General features: G+C 28.7%; 3 protein-coding genes across 3 annotated transcripts; all 3 read right to left on the reverse strand.

Moving 5' to 3' along the window:
* Positions 1-9589: 9589 nt before the first annotated feature.
* On the reverse strand, positions 9590-10762 carry LOC108466646 (uncharacterized). Its single transcript, XM_017767031.2, has 2 exons — positions 10291-10762; positions 9590-10185 (listed from the first exon to the last, which is right to left on the reverse strand). Exons 1-2 carry the CDS (start codon positions 10408-10410, stop codon positions 9949-9951), a joined length of 357 nt encoding a protein of 118 aa, XP_017622520.1. The 5' UTR covers positions 10411-10762; the 3' UTR covers positions 9590-9948.
* A 6646-nt stretch (positions 10763-17408) lies between these two features.
* Positions 17409-19424, reverse strand: LOC108463774 (uncharacterized). Its single transcript, XM_017763682.2, has 3 exons — positions 19073-19424; positions 18086-18325; positions 17409-17646 (listed from the first exon to the last, which is right to left on the reverse strand). The coding sequence occupies exons 1-3, from the start codon at positions 19088-19090 to the stop codon at positions 17599-17601; spliced, it is 306 nt and encodes a 101-aa protein (XP_017619171.1). The 5' UTR covers positions 19091-19424; the 3' UTR covers positions 17409-17598.
* A 2563-nt stretch (positions 19425-21987) lies between these two features.
* LOC128284196 (zinc finger BED domain-containing protein DAYSLEEPER-like) lies at positions 21988-23951 on the reverse strand. The gene is made up of 4 exons (XM_053022008.1): positions 23645-23951; positions 22495-23484; positions 22249-22304; positions 21988-22107 (listed from the first exon to the last, which is right to left on the reverse strand). The coding sequence occupies exons 1-4, from the start codon at positions 23949-23951 to the stop codon at positions 21988-21990; spliced, it is 1473 nt and encodes a 490-aa protein (XP_052877968.1).
* Between the last annotated feature and the right edge of the window lie 447 nt (positions 23952-24398).

Consider the following 24398-nt stretch of genomic DNA (forward strand, 5'->3'; position numbering starts at 1 on the left):
GATAAAATTCTGAACTTATGAAACAACAATGGTTAGTTTAAGGGAATGGTGCGTAGTGATAACCTGTAAAACGGGGCATGTGGGGTAAGTTAAATGGGGCGTTTTGGTTAGGCCTAGTCAGCAACAGTTATATTATTTTGTAACCAGCTAGTTTGTTTTTATTCGTTTTTCATTTCCTTTATTATGTTGTAAGGAATTAGAAGAAGCCAAGAAAAATACACACACGAAATTCTTCTCTCTAATTTCTCTCTTTTCTTCTTTCTCTATTCTCAAAACCCCTCTACATTCTTTTCAACTTTCCGAGCTATAACATAATTTTGTAAGCAACATTTTATTTGAAACATTTATAAATTTATTGTTACACTTACAAAGTGTTATAAAACTTTAAGAATGTATTTTTCACTTTTAAAATTTATGAATGCGCTTGATAAATTGTTGAAAATTTTTATTTTATTAAAAATGAAATTTTTAATATTTAATTTTTTAAAAATGTGTTCGATAATCCTACTAGTTTTTAAATAGTACAAAAGTTTCACAAAAAAGTGTTGAATAAGATAAATAGGTAGATAACTACATATCACTTAATATTGATAATATTAAGTTGATTTTATTTAAAAATATGTTTGAAATAAATCATCTCTTCTATATATATCTATATATATTTTTAAAATGTGAAATATCCAAATTATTATATTTAACTTTTATCTAAAATTATATAAAATAAAATATTATATTTATAAGGTTAAATTTAAGACATAAATTATTTTAAAAACACAAGATTTAATTTTACCAAACAACATAATTATGGTTAATATTTAATTTTATTAATAGATCAAACAAGTTTTTAATATAAAATCAGTACTTATAAAATTTAGTACTAAAAATTCAACACATAATTTTTCAATTTATCAAACAATACCTAACACTAACACCACATTTGATTGGCATGAATGGTTATTCAATTCATACCTTATTTAGCGCAACAATCTTATTCCATTGTTTGGTTTAATTGAATGAGTGAAATGGTCGAGTAGTATTACGGCCTCATTCTAGTATCTCACGGAATACCCATTTCGTGCTACAACCAAAGAATAGCCATTCCAGCCTTTTATTGAATAGCCACAAAAGTTTTTCCCAAAAATACCCCAAACCAAAAACATCATATTAACCACAATTTCAGTTTATGAATTATAACTATGGAAGAAAAATCAAGAAGAAACAAAAATTGAAACCCAATAGTTACGATTCAATGCTTTCCTAACTTCGATTTCATCCAACAATGTTGTTTTCACAATATCAACACAATGTCTCCTCCACTTTGACATGTTTCAAACCCAGTAATGAAATTTAGAAAACAAAACAACCTAAATTAGGAGAAAAAAAATTGTGATAAATGGCAGGAGATTAACATAGGGGAGATTTGTATGTATGAATCTATAGGTTTTTGTAGGTTTTTAGGACAAACTAAACAAAAAGTTGAAAGAGTTTGTGGAGATAAAGCTTTGGAAAGGAAGATACTTGAGAAAAAGAGAGGATCAGAGAAAAGAGAGAGGAAAGAACTAGATTGAACTCTAGAGAAAAGAAAGAGATAAAGTTGACTGACGATGGCTAGGGGCTCCAGATTAAAGAAGCAAGACTGGGGGCAATTAAGATCCCTAGAAAGCTCTAATGGTTTTATTTATTTTTCTTTATTAATTTATATTTTGTTTGGCTGTAATTTTTCCCCACTTTATATTAAATGAATCCAATCGTTTATATTCAAAAGAAAAACATATAATAAAATGATTTTAAATATGATTTTAGATTTATTTTAAATTTAGAAAATTAAATTTATTGTTAAATAATGTTTTTATTATTAAATATAAAATTTTAAATTATTTATTTTCCGATATTATTTTTGACATAATATTTATGAAGTTATTAAGAAATAAACCATATTTTTAAAATAATGTATTAATTATACTATTAGATATATTTATAATATACATTACTAAATTATTAGCATTTAATTATAATATTAAAATTTCTAGATATATTATTTTTATGAATTATATTAATTAAATTAAATTTATATGAACATTTAACAATAATTGAATAATAAAAATATTATTAGTAAATTGTATTTAATAATAATTATATTAAAATATGATTAAATTATTGATTTTTATTTTTATTAAATTATATTTAATAATAATCCTATTAATTAATAACAATAACAATAATCATCTACTTAAAAAATTCTACTAAAGGTACTCTAGTCATTTAAATTTTTTTCCTTATTCTATTACAACATCTATTTCATTCAATCAAACACAAGAAAATATTACAATTTTATTCTATTCCATTCAACCAAACAATTAAATTATTAATTACAGTTCTATTTTATTACTTATCTATTCTATTCCTCCAATCAAACTTGTTGTAAATCTTTTCATCATTTCTCTAATTATATAAACATGTCTAGGGATGAGAGTGAAGTTGAGGACCCATCTTCAATACTTGAAAGTGCAAATTTTATTTATGAAAAAATTCAACCGGCATTTGTGTGTCTCAAATTTTAATTTATTAAAATTTACAATATGAAAATTTAAATTTGTGTGATTTAAGTGTGAAATAAATAATATAACTAAAAATATCCTTTCATTTATTAAATAACCCATTATAAAATTTTTTAAAAAATTGCTTCATTTATATCTAATGTTATTTTATATTCTTAGTGAGGGACAATTTGAGATTAATCCACTATGGTAAAAATTGTATAGTTAACTTCAACAGAGAGTTTCATCAAATTAATAAGAGTATATAAAACTCCATCCATTTATAAAATTGGATTAAAAGTTAGTATATCTATTAGGTTTTTTTCAAAAATAATTAATACATAAAATATTGTATTTTTTATTTATTTATGATTTACCATTTAGCTAGATGAGGTTGAAGTATTCTTATATTATAGACACATGATTAAATTAATCTTTTATTATTAAAAATAATATAAATATATATATATATATTGATAATTGGGAGAGAGAAATAAGATTTTTTAGATTAACCCAAACTCTCATGTTTACAACATATTACTCTTGTCATTGGACCTAAAGATTGTTGGTAACAAAGTTAACATTTACCATATGAAAAATTGTATTGAAAATAATTATTTTTCAACTGCAATTCAATTCCAAACAAAAGATTTCATTTATAGAACTATATTATATAATCTTTACAAGTATTAACTCTGTTAAACAATAAATGGTATTTTTAAAACAGTAAATGTTAACTTTATTATAATTTGACCTTATTTGATTCTTTTTTAATAATGCAAAAATTAAATTGACTCATTAAATAATAGAGAAACTAATTTGATCATATATTTACGATAGATGTATTTGCCAATGATTAAATGGCTATACTTAACTAAGTACAGTGAGGTGATTTTGTATATATATGAGGTGATGAATATGCATGAAAAGACGGTAGAGAAAAAAAAAATTGTTATTAGTGCCTGTGAGTACATGGCATTGTTGATAAACAAGGAGGTTTTAGAGTTGGAATCACATCTGTTGTAATTGTGGTGTGTAGGTGAAGATTTTTTGATCGAATTAGTTGGATCTTTTACGGTACTTTATCTATGATGTATTGTATTGGTTTGTAATTGTATCCTATTGTATTAGTGAAATGTGTCCACATTTTTGTTGATATAACCCAAGGACATTTGACTTTGGGCTTTTTTGAAGTAGACCTAATGTTGTTGCTGAAATGGTTGCATAGCTTTGGGCATGGGCTTCGAGTTGATCACAAATGGGTCCAATGTCCCTAAAAAGTGGTTTGCCAACTTTTTTATTGAACAAAATGATCAATCATTAATCAATAGGAATCAAAGGTGGGGTTTTAGTATTAGATTCAATCTGTCACTAACTATACGACTTTATCATTAATTATAATAATTATTTATGTATCTAATTTAGTGAAAGAAATTTAATATAAAGCTTAAATGTTCAAATCTTACAATTAAAAAGTAAATAAATTTAAAATTCTGTGTACTACCCAGTTTAAATATCCATTTAATTGTGTAATAATTGAAAATTTAATTTTATATTACATGGGGAGTAAATAATGTATTGATTCTGATTATAATTATGATAGGAAGTATTTTGATTTTTAGTATGTTTGTGTTTTATATTTATTTGAATATATTTTGTAGTTACTCAAACACATATTTATTTTGATATAATCATAAAAGTGTTCTTATTCAGTATTAAATTCAAGTAAAATTCTTTCAATAATGTCGATTTCAAGATTCCTAACTTAGTTACTCGAACATATATTTATTTTGGTATAATTATAAAAATATCCTCATTCATTTGAGTATTTAAGTAAAGTCTTTTTAAGAATGTCAATTTTAAAATTTGAAATTTAAATATCTATAAAAGAAATCTGCTTCCAAGTACATATTTATTAGGATTATATTATACTCGTACTTTAAAGCATTACTTTCAACAACTTTTGCAATCTTTTCTTTCTAGAAAAAACCCTCCACATATTAAATTAAATTACACTTTTCACTCTAATACACTTAATTATTTATACATTTTAACCTAACTGAAGGTGTCCAAATTTACTGTGGAAAGTCAGGCTTAAATAAAAATTTGGTCTTATAATTATAACATTTTTTTCGTTGAAAAACTTAAAATTTTTTAGGATCAAAAACTAATACCCAAATTATGATTGCATTATAGTAATCACCTCAAACATTTGATTTGTCAAGAAAAATTCCCTTACTCAATAATATTATGCCACCTGAACTGTTTTTTAAATTTAAAAAAAGGTTAATTTTTTTTTAAAAAAATTTCATTTCTTCTTTAGCCCATGGTTGTCAGAACTAGATTAAATTAATCGATTGAACAATAAGTAGATGGCCTAATCAATTCAACCGATACCATAAAAATCGAAGGAGAATAAAACTAGTGTAAAATCAGTTGAACCAATTAAAAAACCATTTGAACTTAATTTAGTTTATAAAATTATTATTTATGCTTATATTACAGATGCTTTCTGTTTCTTCTTTTTTTTTCTTTTTAATTTTTATTTTGTAATGGTTGAACTAAGAACTAATAGTTTGTTCAGTTCGATCATCGGTCTTGTTCTTACAACATTGTTCACCTCAAGAATTTTAATGACAAAATTCAAGAACTCTGTAAAAAAAAAACTCATCTAAATTCAATTTCTAACAATGAAATCTAAATTTTGGTGGCTCCTTTCTCGTTTTTAAACTTCGATTTATATTATTTTCTCATCCCGATTCAAAACCCACGTATTATTTTCCCTAAAAACAATTTTTTGCACTCTTTTTCTTTGATTTGTAAAATCAAAACCTCAACTTCTCAAAAAGAAGAAAATGCAAATATTTGTTGGATTCATTGGGAATTTGTTCAAATACAACACTTTCTATTTCCAATCTAATGAGAAAATCTCATACACAAAACCTTTAATCCCATATGCGAGACTGGAGTTAAGAAAATTTCATGACAAGTTTCTTGGATTAGAAATCCAAAATGTACATTCAATACACTACCACTTCAACCACTTCTTCTCCAACAAATGACAAGTAAGCTCAAGGTTAGGTTGCAAGATCATTTGGCCTTTGATTGTGTCACATAAATAGCCTATTGGGATTGATGGTTGAAGAAGAAGAAGAAGAAGATGATGAGAATAAACAGAAAATAAAAAATATATATTTCTTTATCTTTCTAATATAATTATAAATATATAATTAACTTAATAATTTAATTTAACTTTAAAAAGAGGTATCACATGTCATGATATTATTAGCTAATGGATTTTTAATGGAGGTAACACCTATGGACTATGGTGATTACCACTTTTTGATAAAAAAATCTTTAGGCAATTAAGTGGGAAAAATGCTATTTGGAGCTAATTTTATATTTTAGCATTTATTCAATTCAAAATTTATAACTAGAGTCAAATGAAGCTTTATTGCGGGTAAATTTGAAGTATATGTAGGTTTTGAAAAAAAATTGGGTTTTAGGCTAATTTTTGTGATATTTAGGAAAATAGGTCGATTTGAAAACAAGTGGAGGCATTTTTTATTTCTCTCTCCTAATTTGGTTTTTTTTTTATGTTAGAAATTTAGGGAGAAAAAATTATTTGTATTTGTGTTTGTGTTAAGACATTATGATAGTTTTAAGGTATATTTGAGTTCACGGTAATACAATAGAACTCGGATACCCACACATTTCAACTGTCGTGTCGGGATGGAAATATCACCTTAGAAACCCATTGCATTGCAACTTAGGCTCCAAGCTTACTATGCTTATACAGTCACAGGTTGAAGTTTCATGATACCGGGAGAGGATGTTTTATAAACCCCATACATAAGTCTGACACCATAATCATTAGGAAAAACAAATGAAATTTCCAGTATAATCAATTTTTTTTTCTCCATCTCTACCAAAAACAATATCATTAACCTAACCGTCTGAAACATGTGACAGAGTTGGATTCAAGAGGACTTTTAGGGAGGAGTGACTGTGGTGGTGGAGAGAAGATAAAACTCGATTCGAGGCGGTAGCAGTTGTAATTATTAAAGAATTATTTAATCAAAATAACTTCTATCGACCTAAAAGGACTTTTATCTTTTCTCCACCGTCACTGTCACTCCTCCCCCTGAAAGTTCACTTTCCCCCAAGTCCTTCACAAGTTTCGGATAAAGAGGTTAAGGATACTGCTTTGGTAGAGATAGAGAAAAAAAATAAGCTAATTATATCGAAAAGTCCCTTACTTTTTCCCTATGATTATAGTCTCAAACTTATGTATGTGGTTTATAAAGCATAACCACCTTAAGACTATCACAATGTCTCCCTCAAACACAAACACAAATAAATATTTTCGTCCAAAAATTTCAACACTCAACCAAAAGAAAAACAATTAGGAGAGAAATTTTTTTATTTTATACAGAACGATAGCAAAGAGAGTTGATGGAGTAGCGAGAAGCAAAACCCCCTTTATATAGGCAATCGAGGGGAAATTTGAAAAAAAAAATAATGTGTGAGCCCAATCTGAAAATTATCTTGGGATTCTTGCGTTCTGTGAATTTTTCACGAGTTAGGGTTAAGGTTGAAAAAGAGAGGGAAAAAAAGCGCCCTACAAAACGCGTTTTTAGCTGAGGTGGCAGAATGCTATCTGAAAGCGCACTGCACCCTGTAGGACGCACTCTCAACCTGTATAGTAAACAAGTTAGCTGAAAATGTGTCCTACAAGGCGCGTTTTCAGAGAACATGCTGCTACCTCAATTGAAAATGCGTCCTATAGGAGGCATTTTCTTTCCTCCTATTTTTAACCCTAACCTGTGAAAAATTCCCAGAACCATAACCCCAACCCTAAATCAAAGATTCTTGGGCCAAAGAATCCCGAATAAAATTCAGACATCACATTCAAAATTTTTTTAAAAAACTCTTAGAAGACATGTTTTCTAAAAACTACTCAGAATTGTCATGTCTAATCTTTTCCAATATTTTGAAGTTATGTTTGATATCTAGGGGTAGTATTTGCTATAAAATGAGCCACTATTCTGTTGGAGAACTTCCATACTGGAATTTCGAATAGATTGTGTTTATAAGAAAATTCGCATAAGGAAAAGATTGTTTATGTTAAAGACCTGAATTTCAAAAATCAACCTAACTAAATTAGTTCAAGTTTTGCTGTTGTTGTTTTTGGATTATTCGTACTCTTTTTATAACACCCTTAACCTGTCTTCGTTAGGGTTACTGAGCATTATTATACAATTTCGAACATTCAACATCAAAAAATTAACAATATGCAAATTTCAAGTTAATATTTGATAACATAATTCTATTATAGCAAAAAATACCTTTACTGGTCTTAAATCGAGCCTATATGGTCCTAAAAATAGTTTAGGAACAATTAGGGATTAACTCGAAACAAATCAAAAAAATTAGGAAAAAGCTCAAAAGTTTGAAAACAAGGGTCATACGGCCGTGTGGGCTTTTGAAATATGGGACACATGGTCGTGTCCCAACCTGTGTCTCTACCTGCGTAACTCACTGACTTGGATCACACGGCCGTGTCACAAGCTGTGTGCCAGACCATATGAATTCTGCACCTAAAAATAATGTGATACACGACCGTGTGGGGTGGCCATGTGTGGCACATGAACGAGTGATAGCCCGTGTCTCAATCCGTGTGCAGCCCAAACTACCCTTAAAACAAGCCATTTCAAAAACCATTAATCTAATATTAAAATAAAAATAATATATTCACCAATAGAATATTGATTACCTTAAATAAATTTATAACTTAAAAAGACTACTGCTGGTGAGAAAAATACAGAAGAGTAGACTTTTTCATCTTCCTGATTGATCCGAGACCCACATAAAAATATCTCATGGCATGGGCTAAAAAGTTCACAAAGGCATCAAATACTAGCTTGAAAGAATTTTTAGAGCTGGAAATATTCAAGTTACAGCCTATAGATACAGTTGAAATGGTTGGCATCATTTTCGACTATTTTCAAACTGTGGGTGGCCTACATGTGCCCCCACTGGTCTTTTCATTTTAAGCAATGGCTCTTACAATTCCCAGTTGGGTGTTGGAGATCTACAGGAAACTAATTTGTGGGAACCCACACTTTAAAATCCATTATTTGCCTTCAATAATTCATTTAGAATGTTTGGGGGGGGGGGGGGGTTTTCTTTTATCTGTCTTATACAACTTGTAATGGGTGTGTACTAGATTTCAAAACATTTGCCAAATAATTAAAAATTAATAACCTCTGTTTTATTTAAACAAAATCACAGCAAATAGTATATCATTAAATTAGCCTTAAAGTTTAAACTTTCTCATGTTCTTTTCAAGGTCAGTTGTGACACAAGGGACCCTTTAACTTTCAGTGGCAATGACCTCATCATTATTAGCAAGTAGAAAGATTAGCCATCTAGTCTTTTTTCTTTTTTTCTTTTTTTTCTTTTTTCTTTTTAGGTTTATAAGTTGTATGTGATTGATATTTTAATAAATTGATCATCTGACTCTTTCAACATCAGACGAAACAATTAAATATTTTTTGTGAAATTATAAAATTAAACTGTTTTAATGTTCATTTCATGTTTCATGAAATTAATTTTTATAGATTTATAGTTGTCTTTCTTAAATATTCTCTTCAAGATTTTATTAAAAGTGGAATGTCGCTATACACTCATCCTTAGTACAAGTCATAAAGAGTTTAATATGCAATGTGCCTATACACTACTCGGAAGAGTCTGCTTTTCCAAACAGGTTCAGCATAGCTGCTAAATTAGATAATTAAGAACAAAATGATTAAGGATGTAATAATTGAAGAAAAAAAATTTGAAAGCTCATTTCATCAATCATACAGCTTTGCTGATAAGGCCTTGAACGGTCCCATAATGAATAAGACCATATTTTGATTGATCCGGTCGTTTTATTGAATTTCCATTGATAATTCGCAGGTCAAATTTTCAAATGCAATGCTTTGGTCCAGTATAGTTGCTTGGATAGTTAGATGGATGAAGGAATAGGCAATAAAGGAAAGAATATATTATTAAAAAAAACTGTAACATCAATAAATTAATATATATAATCAATTACATTGAGAAACAAATACATACTTTTCCCCTATATCACACTTACATAAAAATCACCATCCATATCCATGATTTTGGGAGGCAGACCCTTTGGTGAACCTCTTCAAGACTCACTTATTAGGAGCAGAATCAATTATTTTTCTTGCACGTATACATAATTCATGATGAATCTATATATATACATGTACATATATATGTAATTATAAGATCCTTAAACCTGCCTTGCCTTGCCTTGCCTTGAGCAGCTGTTGACAAGGGGATTAGTAGTGATTTTCCTTTATTTAAGTCATACACTTGATGAAGATGTGAATCCTTAGCCTTTCCTTGGGTTAAAAGAATTATCATAAGATGGCTGAGAAGCCATTTTTGTAGTGTTATCATTGTGCCTGTTAGATTTTCTGTTGAATGAACTATATCTGCCTTGCCTATGCTTCCTTCTAGGATGTGATGCCTTTGGGATAAAAACTCCAGTGCCTTTGCTTTCTCTTCTGCAGATTTGTTCTTGGAGATATGGAGATTGTGTTATTGGATAATTTGCTGCAGAAAATGTCTGCAAAAAGTTTTGACAGGACAAAAATTTCAATCCATGAAGCTGTGAAGTTAATAATACCGGAAAATCCATGAAAAAAAAACATATGTAGATGGTTATAAAAACCTGGAAGGAAACTGAAGGACATGTTGAAACTGAGTCTTCATCATCCATGATTAGCAAAGAGATTTGCTTGCTCAAGTCTGCAAAAAACAGATCATCTTCAAGCTCAACAGCCACTTCCATGTCTGTCCTCAAAAGCTAGAGAGTCTTATTAGAGTGGGGTTTTTGGCAAGTAACCAAGAAAAGAAATGTTTAGTCTCTCCCGAGCCATGGGGGGTTATAAATAAAAGAAGAGCCAGAAAAGAGATGGGGGAGTTAAAAGGCAGATAGGAGGAGGGGGGAAGTGCATGTGGGGTGGTGGGGTCTTTTAATGGCAGTTAGCCAATCTGGCTAAGTCCCCACAAGAATCATGAAGCAGTGTTATGATGTTATCCAGTAGGGGGAAGAAGAGATAAAAGAGTAGCAGCAAGCAAAGCATAGCAAAGGCAAAGAGATAGCCCACACCCAGATATCTAATCCCAAATCATCACTAGCATGCATGGGTGTAACTAGGTCAGCCTCACTTCCTTTATCCTTTTTTACATCTCTAAGGAAACAAGGTATGGCTCAAAATTCATAGTCCAACCCCAATACAAGGGATATACACTACTTGCAAAACCCAATTGAATGAACGCTTGCCCATAACTGGTCTCAACTAGTATCTAGATAGCTAGATACTGCTGTCTTTTGTCATGGTTTAAGCTAAAGGACAGTCAAACTCAGTAACCAGAGGATCTAAGAGCTTTGTTGTAGGGCCATTGCTTTAATTACTTTAGAATTTGAGACTTGTTTTTGTATATCTCCACAGAATTTGAAGGGTCGTTTGTCAATGCAACTAGCTTGTTTGTAATTTACAGTTTTAAATCATATAAGCCGTGAATTAATTGTGTTCTGATTCTTTGACATTGAGCATTTCATTGTCATCTTCGTTTGAACTTTAACACATAATTTATCTCTAATCCCAACATAAAATAGAAACAAATCATGCAAAAAAAATAAAATTCTTTTGCATTGCGGAACATAATTTTCAAGCAGCCAAGTGGGACTGAATTAAATGCATTAAGATAACCAAGGATATTCAAGTAAAGGGTAAACTACATCATTAGTTACTAAATTATGAGTAAATTTTTATTTTTATCACTTAATTAAGAAAAGCTACAATCTGGTTACTAAACTATTCAAAAGTTTTATTTTAAGTCATTGAACAATTCAAAAGTTTTTACTTAAGTCACTGGGCTGTTAAGTTTTTCTTCTTTTAAGCTCCGCTAGTGAGCTCCAACCAACTACAATCAGTACAGTAGATTAGTACCTATCGACGAGTAGAAGAACATATCTCAGATCCAAGTCAATCTAACAGTCAATGTTAGAGATTGTAGAAAAAAATTGTTTAAATTTTAGTTCCTAAATTCATGATGTCCAAAAACTAAATTAAACTGTAAAAGAGACGGGAAAAGAAAGCTTTCAATTTGTATAGGCAGTGCGAGTAGAGAAAGTCATATAACATCGATTTTAACAGTCTAGTGACTTAAACGAAAATGAGGGGCGAAGCCAGGCTGGCTGACATGGGCCTAGCTCCCCTAAAATATAAAATTACTATTTAGGCCCTTAAATTTTTTTAAAAATTTTAAATTAGTAAAGGTAAAATTGCACTTTGTCCCCTTAAAATTATAAAAATTCAATTTAATCCTTTATAAATTATAAAGATATAAACTATAAAAAATTAAAATTCATCCGGCCCCCCATAAAAGTTCTGATTTCTCTCCTGAAGAAAATTTTTGAATAATTCAGTTTCCAAATTATAACTTTTTATAATTAAATGACCAAAATCAAAACTTACCTAAAATTTAGTGACTAATAATATAGTTTACCCTTGTTTAAAATTGTTCATGGTACTGCAGCTGCAAGTACTGGAAATATCACACTTACTAAGGAAAGGCAGTACTTGAATTATGAGGGGTGATGATTTTGGTCCACACGGTTTTGATGGTTGGCTAAGGGACCTATGCCCAGCCCCCCATCTGCTGTATATTATGAACCTTGGATCCTTCTTTAATCCTCCATTCCCCCCCCCCCAACCTTTTTTTCCATAACAATGATGTTATAATCATTAAATTTTTTTTGTTTATTTATTGCATTAAATGAAGGTAATCAACAAGTTGAAGTGGTTGTTGCTGTTTGCTGGTGACAAATTTGAACTATTTCTTTCTATTATCCGTACCAGCAGCAAACATTTATGATTGGGTTTTCTGCAGCAAAAAGATTGCCTTTTGGATTTGGTTGATATAATCATGGAAGGAAGAAAAATAAATGAAATTTATGTTATCCCAGTGTATGTGTTATTTTTCATAGTAATTATATTTAATATCTACGTCTAGTATGTATATAAATATGGGTAAGAGGATGAGATATTCAAAATTAAATATATGTTCCTAGTTTGAATGCAGGTAGCTTGCTGTGCTTTTATCTGAGAGAATAATTATTATGATAATTTTTATGGTGATTATTATTATGTCACTGATCACATCTACAATTATGGAGGTTTAGTTTATATTTTGTTGTATTCATTTCAGGGAATCCAGTACATCCAATAAGATAAGCTTATATAAGGTATTTAAACAATATGTACTCAAATATAAGAAACATGATATTCATATATTTCCTTAAAATTCAAACTTTGAAAATATCATATAATAAAAGAAGGTTACTATACGACATTAGGCCACAATTTATAACATAATTTACTCCAAGGTTTAAGCGTTAATTAAACCTTATGATACCCATCAACATTTACGGTACCTTCTATTAATATAATGTACAAGTAGTAATATATAATTCAACTTTAAGTTGTGACTTATTAGTTCACCTTTTTCACTAATAATTTAAATTCGAATCACATTTTGTACTAAAATAGAGGACTAATACATAATTTTATAAAATATATCTTATATTTTCTGACTTTGAAGACCTCACCCATTTGCTTGTGGATCGTTAGTGAAAGCATCGTTTATGCTTGCAGTAGAAGTGGCCGATTGGACCACTGTTGGTGCTGGAGTAAGCAACAGCGAGGATCATGAAAGGAGAGATATAAAGAGAAGAAAAGATTTTTTTGTCAAAGGAGAAGATGAAATAATGAACTTTCTTAGGGAAAAAAAGAAGAAGCTTTATAGTAAAAGTAAATAAAGAAAAAGAGAAAAAAGAAACATGGGTGATCGGAGAAGATAACTGGACGAGCGACGGCGATGGAGGACTGGCGACAGCAAACTCTAAAAGGATGAAAAAGTTTTTGAGGGTTTCTGACGATGGAAGCTTGAAAAAAGAGAAAGTCGTGGTTCAAGTTTATTTGGGATAAAAGAACAAAGCTTAGAAGAAGAAAAGTTAAGTTTAATGGAAGAGAGAGTGCAGAACTTGAATGAGAAAGAAGTGGAAAAACTGAAAATTTGGGTATCATCGAGTGAAAGTAACTTTCGGAAGATCATTTTTAGAAAATAAAGTGTTTTTTTGAAAAAATTAATATTTTTCATTAGTGTACGGATGAATTTATATAAAATATTTATTGATTATTTGATAGATTTATTAAAAAATTTCACAAAATTATTTTTAATGAAATAAATATATATTTCAAATTTTCTTATCTTTTCATTTTTAATTAAGTTTATTTTATATGTATAACTTTATATTTCACATTATTTTTGTATTTATTAAAGATATTTTGTTAAATTTAAATTTATTATAATGTCATTTTTAATTACATGACTATCAAGTGAGTCTGTGAAATATAAAAATTAAATTGCTAATTTATGAAGAGTACATAGACTTATTTTTAACTTTTATACTACAAAATATTTATTATTAATATATTTATAATTATAATAAATATTTATTATTAAAATTTTAATATTGGATATTTTCAATAATATGTGAAAAATTATTTAAAATTATCATTTTAAATTTTATTATTAAAATAAAATTGAAATATTAAATAATTTATTAAAATAATAAATTATATTAATTATATTAATAATTTATTATATGACTAAATATAAATAATTAAATATGTATGTTTAATAATATTAAAAATATAATATTTTATATTAACATTTTAAATATTTTAAAAATAAAAGAAAATTTATTTTAATATAATAATATTAAGCTTGATTTAAGTTAATTTTATATAAAAATAAAATTACCTATAAATGAGTTTTTATTTTTTCGGAAAATGACTTATGCTTTTCAAAAGAGTAGGTCATTTTACGAAAAAAATGCTTATTTTATATTGACCTATAAGTTATTTTCCGTTGATCGACTATTTTACGTAAAACAAACACAAAAAACCCTTTTACATGTAAACAAAAGAATTTTTTTCTTTTAATTTTTGTATTCTTTTCTTTTCAAAGTTAAAAAATATTCTTTTCTTTTCTTTTCTTAATTAAAAACTTAAAGGTGTATTTGTTTCCAAATCCTTGGTTGAATTAAAATAATAATAATAATAATAATAATAATAATAATAATAATAATAAGTGTCACGTGTCACATTTTAATTGAATTACGTGTCTTGACATTTTAGAAAATTAGCAACGTTATTCATAGGCACTACATTGATAAACAAAGTTAAAGTTTAGGTACCAAAATCGATTTTTTGAAAGTTTAGTTACCACATTTGACATTGAGTTTTACATATACAAATAATTATGTTTTATTTTTTGAATAATCTCATTATAAGTTCGATCATATCATATATATTCTTTTAACACAATTCCTAGAACTATTTATAACCCTTCCTTAACTCATATATAAAAGAATAATGCGCTTCAATACACTCAAACTCACGTACTCTTATATTAACAATAATGTTCATGCCAATCGAACTACTCAATCGACAATTTATTTGTTTTCTTAAATATACATAATTACATGGTATACATGTTACATTATGTCAATATATGTCATTTTCATTCAAATAGTAGCATGTGATGATTAAACAATAAAAATTAATTAAGTAATTCATTAATTATTAAATTTATGGATCATTGATTTTTTCTATAAATGTGATAGTTTACTTTTATGACTTAGGAAAATTGAATTCCTTTCTTGAAGCCGTGGTGAAGAGGTGTTGAATTAGGCTATTGCAAATTGCATTAATATGGTACCAATTTTATTTTTGTTTTTAGAATTAGTAAAGGTTTTAATAGTAAAATCATTTTGAGGGCTATTATGGAATAATATGTGAATTATACATGGGTTGGGTTATTCATCTAGGTATGAAAGTTCGTCCAAAATTTAAGAGGGTTTGAGTAAAAATATAAGGCTCAGAATATGAGTTTGGACAAAAAAATTAAACCCGTTTAAAATATGGATTGGACCCGAACTTGAATATTCAAGGCCTAAGTCCATTTTATCTAGCCCGTTTTAAGTTTATAATACTTTATATTATAATATTTTTTTTATATATTATGTAATTTAGAACACATTAAAAAAATAAACTTATAATAAATATATAATACTACTCTACTGTAAACATTAAAATAATATTAAAATTACTATATAAAAAATTTCAATAAATAAATAATTATTAAATTAAATTAAATTATTTATTTATTTATTTTTTAAAAAAAATTTAAAAAAATAATATAAGTGGGCCTAAAATAGGCTTGAGTTAATTATTTACAAATATTGACAGGTTTGAACAAAATTTTAAGCTCATATTTCAAGTCGGACCAAGCTTTAACAAGCATAAATATGTTAATATCATACTTAAATCTGAACCGACCTATGAAAACCTCAAATGCGATGAAAATCTACAATGATAAATAAATTTATTATATTAAAATACTAAATAGCCTTCCCCCATTAAATTGAAGAGATGCGAGTTTCGTTCCTCAACGTGAAATTGAAGATATTATTGAATTTGTGTTGGATTTAATTGTTGGGGGTGTTTAGAGCTTCCAAGTTTAAATAAATAAGTTTCACATCAGCATTGATTTGTAAAAATGTCAGATGCATTACATATTTAAATGACAGTCAATATGAGAATCAAAGTTTTGTTATTAAAGCCATTATTAAATACCATACTCAAATTTATTGAATGTCATTCAATTAAATATTTACCAGATTGAGTCCACCAGCTTTTTTAAGTTTCCACTACAACAACTAACCTGTTGAGGGAAATGGACAAAAGCAGGCTATTTAAAATGCGGAAGAGTTTATGTAAAAATATAAATTCGAAATATAAATTTAGATAAAAAAAATAAGACCTGATAATAAAAAAATCAAGCCTCAAGTAAGGTATTTTTGGCTCGAATCTGGCTCAAATTCACTAAAACACACAAAAAATTTTCTTTTTTAATATTATTTTCTATTATTTTGTCTATTTTATTACCATTTTACTATTATATTACTACTATTTTATTGTTATTATTTAAATATTATATAAAATTTATTTTATTATTAATTTTGTTATTATTTTAAAAACATTTACTTGTTAAGTTATATTTATCTTAGTGATACTTAAATTTAAATATTTTTTAAAATTTATTTTAATTTGTTGAGAAATATTTATTTTATGTTTTTAATATTTTTAATTTATCATATATATTTAAATATAATATAAAATAATTAATACAAACAGTTGTCGTTAAGCTTGAGTTTTAATATTTTTATTTAGGTCAAGCTTAAGAAAAATTTTATACCCATTTTTTGGATTGAGCCAGGCCCAAACCTAATAAATGGGCCTAAATTTTTAGTTAAATTTGATCCGACCCATGAACACCTCTATTGCATAGAGAAGCTTTTAGGTAATAAATGTTACACACGAACTTATTTCCAATTGATTAAAATCAGCCCATCCTATCACCAAAAATATGAAATCGGTCCCCAACATCACCCTCAATAGTAGTTTTAGCCACACATTTCTCAACCCCCCATTTTCTTTCATGTCACATCCCCGGGATATTAGCCTAATCAATAATCCCCCCATTATTTCAAAGACTTCAACTCCCCCCCCCCAAATCAATAATCCCCCCATTATTTCAAAGACTTCAAATCCCCCCCCCCCCTTTTTTATTTCTCCATCACCTTTCCATTCAAATTATACATCATGAGAACCAAGGAAAGAGGAAGATCAGATGCATAAAATGATCACCACATTTAAATTAAAGCATATATTATCTTTCCTAATCTTAAAAACCAAAGAGATGATGAAGAAATAAAGATGAGAAACCAAAAAAACAAAGAACACAATGGAAAGAGAGAGAGAAAGGGTGCTCTATAAATACATCGATGTAACTCGGGTGGCTATTAAAATCATCTTTCATGCGAGCCCTTAAACCTTAAACCTTAAGCCTTGACGCAGCAATTGAAGTAGCTAAAGAAACTCCGCCTTGTCTGACAAGAAATTAAAAAAAAAATCAATCAACAAATGTGTGACCAAGTATAATATGGCTAACTAATGACATTTGTCAAAGTGAGAAAAAGTATAATTCATTGACCAAAGAGATAAAAGATATAGAAAAGTATTCCTACAATGAAAAGTGGAATGCTCATCGGGGTTTTCCCCAAGGGCCGAGTTACATATGCTTAAAGGTTAATTGTGAAAGCCCCGGGGCTAGCAAACATCAAAGGAAAAAGATTAAATGATACAGCTAAGCAAAACTTCCCCACCAGCCTATATCACATGGATGCCAACAAAGTTCATATAGATTTGACATGGTTACGGCGCTATCACTATTTATAGCTACCAACCAATAATAGAAAATTGTATATTGATAGTACATTTTCTAATAAAATAAAGGATTTGGGAAGAAAGTGGAAGGGAGAATCTTACAGATGGAGAGTGATGGTTCTGAGGGTAATTGTGGTGATGATCATCACTAGGAGTAGTGCTAACAGTGTTTGCAGTTGGGTTAATGAACTCTTCTTCATTACCAAGACTGGCTCTTGAAACTTCCCTCTTGTTTTGCTTCCTCATTTCCCTGATCTTTGAGAAGTCAAGAGAGTAATCTGGCACCTGTCCCTTTTGATCCCAATCACCAAATTGTGGTACTGATAGCCATGGTGCATTTTTCTACAACAATTTTAACACCCATAAGCCAAAATATATCAATGCTTTAATTAACCCCAAATAATGTCAAAGCTATCAATGCTTTGTATTCATGGCCAACTGTTGAGCAAATTATAAAGTTTGTCCTTCGGAAATACTTAACAATGCCAAAAAGACATCATGTGACTTTGCAAGTTCAATACAAAGACATTCCAAATTCACAACCTGGCACTGCATGTACTAAAATATTCCTAACAATTAACACCAACAATCTATGTTATTCAAGACTCTTTCATGTTCCTTTATAAGACCAACCATTTACATTATTTACACTTGTCATTTTCCTTAAGAACTTAAGAAAACTTAACACTCACTCGGTGAATCTGGGTAACATAACCAGAAACCTGTTTATAGTGTTCCCCTGAATTCTTTTTTTTTCTTTTTCAACTCTAAGATTATAGATTTTTTTCCCTGTAGAAGGGAATTTCAGCTTTTGAGACATACCAAAAATCAAAACCCATATTTAAAAAATTGAATTTTAGTACTTCATACGCTTAGAAAACGTAAAATTAAATTCCTTTTTTTCAATACTTGGAAATATTGAACACCAAATATTTGTTTGGCTGCAAAGAAACTCCAAAACTAAGAAGGAAAATAACTAAGACCACATCTTCAGCTGATTACTGTAAGTTCATAAATCATAACTACATATAGCCAAAAAAGAATCTTTTTTTTTTCTTATCAATAACATGAGAAAAACAAAGAACTAACCTCCTTGCGATCTTCCATGCTTGATACCAAGTAAAAAAAACGATCTTTCCAAAGCTTTAAAGAGTTGTATATATTAATCACTAAACTATCAACGGCTAATATGAACCAGTCAAAGGAGAAATAGAAAAAGCAAGTAAAAATAAAAGGGTATTTATAAAAAGAAAGAAATAAGAGAAATTGTGGTGATTGAATGAGTTGAAGCAAAAAATATATAAATACAGCAAACGACAGCACCGATCGGAGAGGAAGAAGAGGGGTGGAGGGGTCTTTGATAGAAACACTAATCAATCAGCACCTACTAAAATCAATCACTCCCCCCAGCTTTCCCTTTTTTATATGTATATTAACTTATTATTTTTATACGTTTTATTTCTCGATAATGGTCTTGCCTTTTCGTTTAAATTACATGGAATGCCACTCGTTCGGACACGCTTTGCTTACGTGGATTTTTAAGCTTTTTGCCCCTTAATTTGGTTGAGATTGCTGCTTTTATATGCTAGCTGTCTCTACGAGGGCAGATTCCAAAGTTTATCCGAGACGCGGTTTTTTGGGCTTTTAAACGGTGTCGTTTCCAATTATAATTGAACGCCAAATTTGTGTCCTACATAATCTTTTGCATTTAAAGTTCATGTACTTCTCTGGTTGACACATATTAGACATGTTTGTTATACGCAGAGCTATAAAATTTCAAATTAATTTAAATATAAAATTATTTATTTTTGTATTGTAAAAATTAAAAATTAAATAAAAATGAATTTTGATTCGTTACTAAATACATCAAAACCAAATCGCAATTGAATCCTACAATTTTTTTTAATATTTTGTTTAAATTATGAAGTATTTTAAATTATTTGTTGCTGATGCAAGAAAAGTAAAGAAATGAAGTGTTTATATAAACAGGCAATTTAAATGCTATTGAAGCTATCTAAGTTTCAGAATCAACGCCCTCTAAATTGACGATAATGAGGCACATTCACCACCTCTTGAAGAAAATTGAAAATTGGATACTTGAATACATATTTACAGAAGAAAATGTACAAGTAGATCAAATGATTAAAATAGCTTTTAATAAGGAAAAAAGGTTAGAATTATTTACAAATAATTCTTTTGTTTTAGTTTAATTGGTTGTATTTTTTTCATAAAAAAAAAAAAAGAAAAAGGTTGGTTAAGTTTATTTAAAATTTTAGAGTAGGGTTGATATTGAAAAGGAGCTTTTACTTGTATTGAAAGAGAAAGCACAACTTTGTTATTAAAGAAGTTATAAAATAATGTGCTATGGTATATTTAAGGGTGAATATTTTTCATTTTGTAATTTCCAACATACTAAATTTTAAGATAAATTGCATTGGAAGGAAAGTGGGTTGAAAGAAACTAGAACAAATCAAATTCACAAACTTAATTCTTGATTTACTTTTCTATAAGAAAAAGTAAAATAATATAGTTTTGATGTCAATATTATGTAGAAATAATTGGTTAGTATGTTATTACAAATGTGATAATACATTTATCGCATAAAATTTTGACAATAAAATTTAACTTAACATATTTAACAATTATTGTTTGGTCAAAATTAAAATTTTAAAATTCGAAAAATATAATCATATTAGAGTATAAGAATTAAATTTATAATTTATGTATGTAGAGACTAATAACAAAATTTGACAAAAAATAAATAATAATGTTAAAGAATATTAATTATTGGATAAATCCCTAGGTAGCATTGTTTCTTTCGGTGGGTCTAGTTGGATTTCGTTAAATAACTTTGTTGGGCGGCTATATTAAATTATCTTTAAAATAATTCTTAGTAGAAGAAAATTTGGTAATGGATTAAAAATTAATTCATCAACCAACACATAATTTTCAACAAAAGGACGGAAGAACAAATAAATTAATATAAAATATGTTAAGTCAAAATTAATATTATTAATAAAATAATTTAAATATATTATGAAATTAATAAATTTTATAATTTTATTTATAATAAAAAATTAATATTTGTTTATGTAAAATAATTTAGACGATTTAATCAAATTAAAATTTTGTATCTCGTAATATACTGAACTATATTGATATATAATTACTTTATAAAAATTATGTTCCACTATATTTTTCCCAATAAAATTTTGTATTAGATTATAAGTTGGATGAAAATTATATGGCTATAATTTATTGGATATTTTCTTTTTAAACAGAACTTCCATTATTGACTTTCTTGACCTTGTTTTTTTATGACAAAATTCTAATTCTAGCTGTAAACTGACAACATTTTTTAATCCCTTTTCTTGTTTGATCACTTGTTGACTTTTCTCTGATTTTTGCACTAAATTATGGTGAATTAATATCACACTCGTATTCTCTGTACATAAAAGCTTGCTTCTCATATTTCAATAAAGGATCATTAAATTATAAATTTGATCTTTAATGGTTGTCACTAGAGGTGTGCATGGGCCGGGCCGGGTTCGGACCGAGCCCATAAAAAAAATTAGGCCCGCTTCCAAGGCCCGGGCCTGGCCCGGCCCGAAATATGAGCCTAGAATTTTGTCCAAGCCCGGCCTGGGAAAAAATTGATAGGCCCGAGCCCGGCCTGGCCCGGCCCGGATTTTTTTTTACTTTTTATAAAATAAAAACTTTAAAAATAATAATTCAAATACATTTAAAACATAAAAATAAATATTAAAACAAATAAAAAACAAAACAAACAATTCTTAAAATAATACATAAATTAAAAATACAATAAAAAGTAGTTATATTAAAATTGAAACAAATTAGTACTAAAATAATAACCAAATTAATAACAAAACAAAAGTTTTATAATATCAAAATAATATTGTAAAGCGACATATAACATAATAAATAGTTATAAAAGAACAATAAAACACGACAAAAAGTAACAGTAAAATAGCACCAAAACAGCATCAAAACAACACCAAAATACCATCAAAACAGCAAAAAAATACCATCAAAACAGCACCAAAACAGCACCCAAACAGCAACAAAACAGCACAAAAAACAGCATCACCAACAACACCAAAAACCTGCAAAATATAATCAACCAACCAAAATATTTATACATTAACCAAATAACATATTTAATTTTATAACAAAATATAATTGTAAGCTAAATTAAATTGTCAACAATTAGAAATGAAGGTAACCTAAAAAGCAATCGAAGAAACATCGTCCTCATCGTCCTCGTCGTCCTCATCATCCTCATCGTTCTTGCAACCAATTTCTAACATGAAATAAGAATAAATAATTAGATAATCAAATTGATAAAAAATAATATAAAATTACAACAATAAAACGAGAATAATAATTATTTGTTGAAAATCCCTTAGCTCGCATCCAATCATCCAAGCAAACAACGGCTTGAACCGTTTTTGGCTTAAGTGAACTCTTCAAAGGTGTGATAACTTTCTTACCCATACTAAAAGCCGATTCGGAAGCTACAGTTGATATTGGAATTGCCAAAAGATCACGAGCCAATAATGAAAGCTCATTATACCGAACTGAACTTTTACTCCAATAATCCAAAACATCTATTTGACTATTCAACTCAAGCTCCGGTTCTTCCAAATAAATGTCCAACTGTGACTTTTCACTCCTAGTGCTAGATTCATTTAAATATCGTTTATAATCATCACTCTCATCAAAATCTCCTCCAAAATCAACATTATTAACATTGTGTTCACCCAAACTAGAATCAACAGGATTTTTATCCGAAACATTAGAACTCCCAGCCAAAGAGGAAGATGTGGATTTGGATTTCTTAACATACTCGTCAAACAAGAGTCTAAGATTGCTAAGAATGGTTTCAACAAAATCTGAAGCATGAATACCATATATTGTAGTAAAGCAATACTGCACATAATTCAACTTGTAACGAGGATCTAAAATTGCCGCACATGACAATATCAATGAATACTCAGCCCAATATTTATTAAATTTCTCTTGCATTTGCTTAACCATTGGAGTTAAAAATGAATAAGGACCTTTAACTGTATCAAGCAAGACCTTGTGAACCTTCCAAACACCTCTAAAATAAAGATTAGCCGTTGGATAATTAGAACCAGAAAAAACACAAGTCACATCATAAAAGACTTTCAAAAATTTGCAAAGAATAGCAACATTTCCCCACTCCTCGTTAGAAAGTGCAAATAATTGATAATCTTTATCCCGTTGGCCCCAATAATCTAGCACATCTTTATAGTAAAGAGAAGATTCAAGCATCAAATAAGTAGAATTCCATCTCACACAGACATCTTGACGCAACTTTTTGGTCACATTCAAATGAAAACTTTTGTCGGCCACATCATAAAATCTTTTCCTACAAGTTCCCGACTTTTTTATGTACTTAATTCCATTTCGAATCTTAGCAACAACATCATCAGCAAGTTCCAAACCAGCTTTAACTATAAGATTCAATATATGTGCACAACATCTAACTTGAAAAAAAGCACCATCACACAAAATAGCTCGGTTCGCATTTAAAACGATTTTTAAGACAAGAAACCATAACATCATTATAAGAAGCATTATCCAAAGTGATGCTAAAAATTTTCTTATCTATACCCCATTGAGATAAACATAAAACAAGTTCATCCGCTATGTTCAAACCATCATACGGAGGAAATAAAGCTCTAAACCTTATGATTCTCTTTTGTAGCTTCCAATTTTCGTCAACCCAATGAGCAGTAATGCAAATATATTCATCATTAGTATGCTCCGAGTTCCAATTATCAGAGGTTAGACAAATTAAACCAGGCGCTCTAGCCAACTCTTCTTTAACATGATCTCTCTCTTTTGCATAATACATTAGGACATCCCTAGCAGCTGTATATCTACTTATATTCTTAAAATTAGGACTAACAATACTCATCATGGAAAACAACTTTTCCAGATTTAGATAATACCCATTTTTTGTTCATTATTTATTTCATTTGATCTATTTTCCTTCAGTATTTTCACCAAAATAATTATAGTAAGAGATATGGCAGCAGTGAATAAGAAGTAGAAGAAGCTTACCTTGAAGAAAACAGCAAATGAAGAAGCTGAAAGACTACCGGATCACTCAATGAGATCGAATCAAATGAAGAAGTTGAAATGAAATGAGCTTGAGCTAGTTGGAGGTGGCCGACGGACAACTAGATCGGGGGAGGTGGTGGTGACCGGTGAGCTAGGGATTTGTTTAGAAATGGGAATAAAAAGAGGAAGCCAGCAACAGAACTACAGGAGGAACTAAACGAAAATGAAAAAAAAAAAAGTAAAGATACTTAAACTTAAAAATAAAAAAGGAAAAAAAAATATAATATTATATTGGTGGCCC

Source organism: Gossypium arboreum, chromosome 2 (genome assembly GCF_025698485.1).
Source record: "Gossypium arboreum isolate Shixiya-1 chromosome 2, ASM2569848v2, whole genome shotgun sequence".
Taxonomy (NCBI): Eukaryota; Viridiplantae; Streptophyta; class Magnoliopsida; order Malvales; family Malvaceae; genus Gossypium; species Gossypium arboreum.

What these genes read in the sequence shown, in the direction of transcription:
- LOC108466646 (XM_017767031.2), bottom strand. Translation starts at nt 10,410, where the DNA reads ATGGAAGTGGCTGTTGAGCTTGAAGATGATCTGTTTTTTGCAGACTTG. An exon ending in GTCCTTCAGTTTCCTTCCAG is followed by an intron (nt 10,186 to 10,290) that starts GTTTTTATAACC and finishes AACTTTTTGCAG; the next exon opens with ACATTTTCTGCAGCAAATTA.
- LOC108463774 (XM_017763682.2), bottom strand. An exon ending in AGAACCATCACTCTCCATCT is followed by an intron (nt 17,647 to 18,085) that starts GTAAGATTCTCC and finishes ATTTCTTGTCAG; the next exon opens with ACAAGGCGGAGTTTCTTTAG.
- LOC128284196 (XM_053022008.1), bottom strand. Translation starts at nt 23,951, where the DNA reads ATGAGTATTGTTAGTCCTAATTTTAAGAATATAAGTAGATATACAGCT. An exon ending in TTTATGTTTATCTCAATGGG is followed by an intron (nt 23,485 to 23,644) that starts GTATAGATAAGA and finishes TGAATCTTATAG; the next exon opens with TTAAAGCTGGTTTGGAACTT. An exon ending in ACGAGGACGATGAGGACGAT is followed by an intron (nt 22,108 to 22,248) that starts GTTTCTTCGATT and finishes TATATTTTGCAG; the next exon opens with GTTTTTGGTGTTGTTGGTGA.